This window comes from Drosophila tropicalis, unplaced genomic scaffold (genome assembly GCF_018151085.1).
Source record: "Drosophila tropicalis isolate 14030-0801.00 unplaced genomic scaffold, ASM1815108v1 contig_4, whole genome shotgun sequence".
NCBI classification, from domain to species: Eukaryota; Metazoa; Arthropoda; class Insecta; order Diptera; family Drosophilidae; genus Drosophila; species Drosophila tropicalis.
In genome coordinates, this window is record NW_027172862.1 from 2,706,300 (window position 1) to 2,712,722 (window position 6,423).

Genomic DNA, 6,423 nt, shown 5'->3' on the forward strand with positions numbered 1-6,423 from the left:
ATACATCACTTTCAAAGTGAAAGCACCATGTTTACAGAGGCCAGTCACCATTCTCCAGAAGCACATTAATTCATTTTGTTGGAGGATAAGATAAGCAAGGTGTCATTAGACGCACTTCTTAACTTTCTAATAGGAAGTAAAGGTTATTTGCTCAAACAAGTGGATCAAATCCAGGACCTTGGTAATCTATTTATGACCACGTCTGACTATAAGACTCTGTTCAACTCAGTTTAAGTTTCATTAAGACACCTTTAAGGACCTTAGCTAAAATACTTTTTTGTTGAATAAACCATTAACTTTGTGTCTAATAGTCTAATAAAATGAGCAAAATTATTAAACAAAATATCGTTTTGCTTGCAGGTGAATGGTGCATGGGCATTGCCTAATGTCGTTTGTGATTTCTATATAGCAATGGATGTGATATGCTCCACTTCATCGATATTTAATTTAGTGGCTATTTCAATAGACAGGTAAGAGGAGAGATTGCTCTAATGATTGTCAACAGATGGAGATTATATACAATTGGATCTTGCAGATACATCGCTGTGACGCAACCAATAAAATATGCCAAGCACAAAAACAGTCGCCGTGTTTGCCTTACCATATTGCTAGTATGGGCAATATCGGCTGCTATCGGTTCACCGATAGTTCTTGGTCTAAATAATACACCTAATCGTGAGCCAGATGTTTGCGCCTTCTACAATGCCGACTTTATATTATATTCATCACTGAGCAGTTTCTATATACCATGCATAATTATGGTATTTCTTTATTGGAACATATTTAAGGTGAGTCTCAAGTTTGCAGTGAGCCAATTAAAATGGATTTAAAAGGATTTGCCAAGTACGGCAAAAGGGCATATTGCCATGACATCAGAAAGTCTAAAGTCTGGCTTGTTTACACGCATTAGTTAGTTAGTCAGGCAGGCAGCCAGGCAAGCAGACAGCAGGCAAGCAGACCGTCAGTCAGTCAGCCTGTGAGTTGGCAGACTGCAATTGCAATTTCTGCACTTCGTCTCAGTCTCTTTGCCACTGTCTGTCTCATAACTGATGAAACTGCTGACGTAGCATGTCATGGATTATATTGAACAATCCTTCAATCTCAATCTCAATAACAATCCTTTTTCCTCCATCCTTTTTCTGTTCTTTTTTTTTTTTTTTTGTTTTTTGTATTTTGTATTTTTCTCCTGGTTTTTGTCTGTTTCAGGCGCTGCGTAGTCGAGCCCGCAAACAACGTGCCGCCCGCAAGCCGCATCTCTCAGAGCTGACGGGTGGCAGTGTCATCGAGAACATCGCCCAGACCCGGAGACTCGCTGAAACGGCTCTCGATAGCAGTCGTCATGCCAGCCGCATCATGCCCGATGAGCCGGCCACCAATACGGCAAGTGGCTCCAACGAGGAAGAGGACGAGAATGCCATATCGCCCGATATCGATGACTGTCATGTCATTGTGAATGACAAGTCGACTGAGTTCATGCTGGCCACCGTTGTCGAGGAGACCGGCAAGTGAGTAGAGTAAAGAGTACAGTAAAAATTGCGATCAAAAGTGTGCGCAATAAGAGACATGCCCATCCTAGTCTCTCTTTCTGTCTCGCTGTCTCTCATCCCTCTCTCTCTCTCTCTCTCTCTCTCTTCTTCTGTGTTTTATTTATTAATTATATTTTGAATTCATCTAGTCAATGTTTATCAGAGTAACTTACCAAAGACAACTAGTTTCAATCTGAAAGTATCTCCATTCGACAGATAGAAGCAATTTGCAAGGTGGCTAGCTCACTTTTGTACGTGCCACACGTAAAAAAAAAGCACATTCTTCTCCCTCTACCACACCCAAATGAACCTACTTAGTACGACCAGCCAGCTGATTGCTCTCTTCTGCAGGTAACCCCCACTTAATGCCACCAAAATGGAAATAGAAAATTGTCAATCTAATTGCAATCCCCATCTAGACGTAGTTGTTGTCGCAGCCTCAATCATGGCCATGGCCAGAGCCACGCCCACCACCGCCTGGCAACTCAACTCAATTTAGACATAAAATGAAAATACGAAATGAGCAAAATCCCTTGGCCCTTGCGACTGACGTGGGATTGGGACTAGCACTAGAAGGACTTCTTTTTGTCTAGCCGAGATTGCATTTGCGGCACTTGATGATTTTGGTCACTTTATTGACTTTATGTGTGCATGGGGAATTTCAGTCCATTGATGATAAAAGTATATACATATACATACATACATATGTACGTATGTATGTATGTACATATGAAACTGAAAAGTTTTATTTTTGAGTTGACCAATGTCTCCTTTGAAGTAAGCCATTCAAATAAGTTGGTTGCAAGACCAACCAACTAAGAATAGGACTTAAGTGTCCTAGACGTTAATTGCTTAAAGCTTACTTCTACACTCTTTTATAAATATTTATATTGCTCGAAAAGGACTCTGATTATTATGTTTTCGGTATATCTCAACTTGAATTTATTTCTGTATCTGAATCCTCTTATCGAAGCAGAGGTTAAGCACAGTCAATTAGCGCTTCATGAGAATGCCTCCATCCACTTAATGTAATAAGGACATGAAATGAGACCATAAATGATGGCCGGATGCACAAAAGCTGATGGTTGAGCGGCGGAGGCAGAGCCAAAACGGTTTGGCCCAAATCAGAAAAAAAAAAATAATAATAATAAAAAGAAAAACGTGAGGAAAACTTCTGCTAAAGTATCACACTCTGGTAACGATGGCCAGCGCTCGAGATAGAGAGAAAGAAAGAGAGTAAAAATAAATCTCAATAATTCAATTAATGCGTCACTTAATTGAAAACTCAATATTTTGCCCTGTTTTTAATTGACATTATGCGTTTCCTCCCCACCTCTACCACTCCCTCGCTTTCCCTTGCGCCCTCTCTCTCTCTCTCTCCCTGTGTGTTTCTCTCCGTTTCTTTTTATTTGGACTGTCGCACTTTCTCCCTGGTCTCGGTCACTTCAAATTGATTGCTGGATTCCATTCGATTGCCATCATTATCAACGCCATCATCCTTGTGCCGGATGTCATCCCGGGGATTCCTGTGTGCCTTTATATCACTCTCTCTCTCTCACTCTGGCATCATCATGGTGGGGATAGCAGCGTTGTGGCACAGATCACAACACAGCCGCAGCTGGTTGTTGCCGATCCGAATGGTAATCATGATTCTGGTTATGCTGCATCAAACGTTGACGATGTCCTTGCAGGAGTGGGCGCTGCGGCAGTAAGCAGTACAACGCCGCCGGACAGTCCGTTGCCCAGTGGTGCCACACTACAGCGCTCCAGTGTTAGCAGTCGACGCAACACAGCCGAGGATTCACCAAAGCGCGGAGAGCCAGCTTTAAGGTCAGTTGACTATTCGATCCATCCATATGCTTTATACCATTCTATTCCATCGCACCCGTTTCATGCCATTCCCCGTCTCGTTACGTTTCATTTGATTTGCATTTCCGTCTTCTTGTAGCGTCGCCATGAAGCCGTTGTCCTTTGTCCGCTATGGCGTACAGGGAGGCCATGACATTGGCACGCAACGACTCAACACTATCGACCACATCGAAAACGTCCTCCCGCAAGGATAAGAAAAACTCACAGGCGTCAAGGTGAGTAACGCCCCTTGAACCAACCCCTCCCCCACCATCACCCATTGGGTCCTCCTTTCGCCTAATTATAGTTATTAGTTGGGCAAACGATTTCTCTGTCTCTAATACAAATGCTGGTATTAAACTTTGTTGTGCTTTCTCTTTCCCATCGCCAAACAAAAAACCAAAACAACAAAACTGCAATTTACCTACCTTGGCTTATTATTCCGGGTCGTTTGCGTGTGCCGCACGGTGGGCGTTTAGATTCACGATATACAAGGTGCACAAGGCTTCGAAAAAGAAACGCGAAAAATCGTCCGCCAAAAAGAGCGAAAGGCCACTAAAACGTTGGCCATCGTTTTGGGTAAGTTGGTAGCATAAGCCAGAAGCCAATGGAACCAAGCTGCACTATCACTCTCTGATGATGACGCTGATGGCAAAATTTCCTTCTCCTTTTTTTTTTTCGTATATTTTTTTTGGTTCTTTATCCAGGCGTTTTTCTGTTCTGCTGGCTGCCATTCTTCACCTGCAACATTATGGATGCGATGTGCGCCAAATTCAATAAAGACTGCCGACCGGGCTTAACGGCCTTCATGCTTACCACCTGGCTGGGCTATATCAATAGTTTTGTCAATCCCGTTATCTATACGATATTCAATCCAGAATTTCGTAAGGCATTCAAAAAAATCATGCATATGGGGTGATTACAAACAGTCGACAGCAATAGCAAATATCATCATCATCATCATCATCATCATCACCATCATCAACATCATCTCTGCCCTATAGTGCAGCAAACTGAGATGGCTTCAGGAGCACGAGCAGCACTACAAATTAAACTAGACCTAGAGCAAGAAGCACAACTGTACCTACAATTCTGTAAGTACTTAGGAATGATGTTTTAGATTAGTTTAAGCAACACGACGAATATTGTATAAAACCACAAGAAGAAGAAGAAAAAAAACGTTGTGCCAAAAAAAAACAAGAAAAAAACCCACACACTCTTTTGATCTCTCACAATATGTCGATCTCGATTAGCCAGTCAGCCAGCCAGATCAACTCAAAGTCAGCAATCAATAATCTATGTATGTATGATCGAAGTAAGCATAACTATAACTTCTTATATACTCATGTAAATAGCTAGAAACCAAAAATCACATAAACAATGTATATATATTTGTAGTTTCAATTTGATTTTAGAATAACTTAAATGAAATTTATGTAGGTTAGGTTCACAATTTTTTTTTTCTTTCTATCGTATATCTTAGTAAGAAGTCAAGACACTATGAATAAGGACAAAAGATGACACACACACACACACACACACGCATACAAAGAAACACATTCGAATCTATTTCGTGTAGCTTTATTTAATATCAAAATGTTAAGAGAGAAAGATAATATTAGATCATACTTTATATATATATATATATGTAAATCCACCTTCACATATCACTGGCAAAAACCCATTTTCTTGTTTTTGTCCCTCTCGAATTGTGTGTTTGTGTGCGTGTATGTCTGTGTATGTGCGTGCGTGTGTGTACATGAATTGCACATGAACTGCCCCCCCCCACGAAATTAAAGTCTACCAAATAATAAAAAAGTGTGAGAGAGTTAGAAACGGCATTGCATATCCTTTTAAGAAAAAGTTTACAAACCAAATGCCAATTTTTTTCTGCTTTTTTATTTTTTTTTTGTGGTCAACGGATTAATAATAATAAGTATTAATGAGAGAACTAAGCTAATGTTAAAACTAAATAAAATAAAACTCCTTGGTACTCCAATCGATGTGAAGGTTAAGATATCTATTACTTAGATTCAGATCAATATTCTGAAACAAATTTTCAAAAGTCAGCGCCGCCAAACAAAATGGTTTTCCAATGCTCAGCAGGTAACAAAAATTTGTTGATTGAATTTTCTTGCCGGCTGGGCATTGGTCAACAACAAGGTGTCGGTCAAGTGGCTAAAAGATTCTATAATAATTTTCATGAGTTTTCCACAGAATTTGTTGCAATCGATACGCGTAGACAACTTGTCAGAAACATAAAACTGTTTATATATTTTCTTTCGTGTCGTTACCAACAAATATCATTAAATGTATATAAATAAAAATCAGACACTTGAACTTGAACTTGACAAGGACACCCACAGATACACAGACAGCCATACCACCACACACACACAGAGACACAAGCAAACAATAACAATAAAAAAGTAAACAACACAAAAAATGAGCCCCACATGCAAAACATAAAGAATAAATTTATATGGCGCTGACTTTGAAATTATGTGTCGATATTTGGTTTAATACACATTTCATTCAAACAAAGAAACAACAAAAAAAAAAAAAACCAAAGATTTAAATAATTAATTAATCGCAAAATTACTTAATTAGATAGTTGTGTAGATTTAGCAGGTGTTATAACAACAGCAACAGCAACAGCAACAACAACAACAAGAACAACAAACAAACAAACAACAATGTAAACGCATTTAAAACTAAATCCCAGATATAATTATACATATATACTTCGATATATGTATATGGATATATATAAAGTATGTACATACAATTAGCAGTAGGTTAGTCATTGAAAATGAAGCCAAGGGCACACTTCAATATATATATATATATATATATATATATAAAGAATTTCTTGTAACTTCATTAATAATCTTAAAACAAAAATGAACAAACAAAACGAGAAGTGTACATCAGGGTATTTATCTAAAAATAAAAAGAGAATTAATAAACTTTGTGTAAACATTAACTATAATCCATTATAATACTAAACTATAGTAAACTGAAATTGAAGCATGGACCCAAAATGGAT

The 6,423-nt window shown here is 38.8% G+C and overlaps 1 protein-coding gene across 1 annotated transcript in view; it reads left to right on the plus strand.

Annotated features, from left to right (window-relative positions):
• Positions 1–5,155, plus strand: part of Dop2R (dopamine D2-like receptor) — a 62,131-nt gene extending 56,976 nt beyond the window's left edge. Inside the window, 9 exon segments of the mRNA XM_068285086.1 lie at positions 361–470; positions 536–788; positions 1,207–1,505; positions 3,111–3,356; positions 3,475–3,517; positions 3,519–3,610; positions 3,854–3,909; positions 3,912–3,953; positions 4,082–5,155. Of these exon segments, the coding sequence (XP_068141187.1) occupies positions 361–470; positions 536–788; positions 1,207–1,505; positions 3,111–3,356; positions 3,475–3,517; positions 3,519–3,610; positions 3,854–3,909; positions 3,912–3,953; positions 4,082–4,293 (1,353 nt within the window). The 3' untranslated portion in view covers positions 4,294–5,155.
• The last annotated feature ends 1,268 nt before the right edge of the window (positions 5,156–6,423 follow it).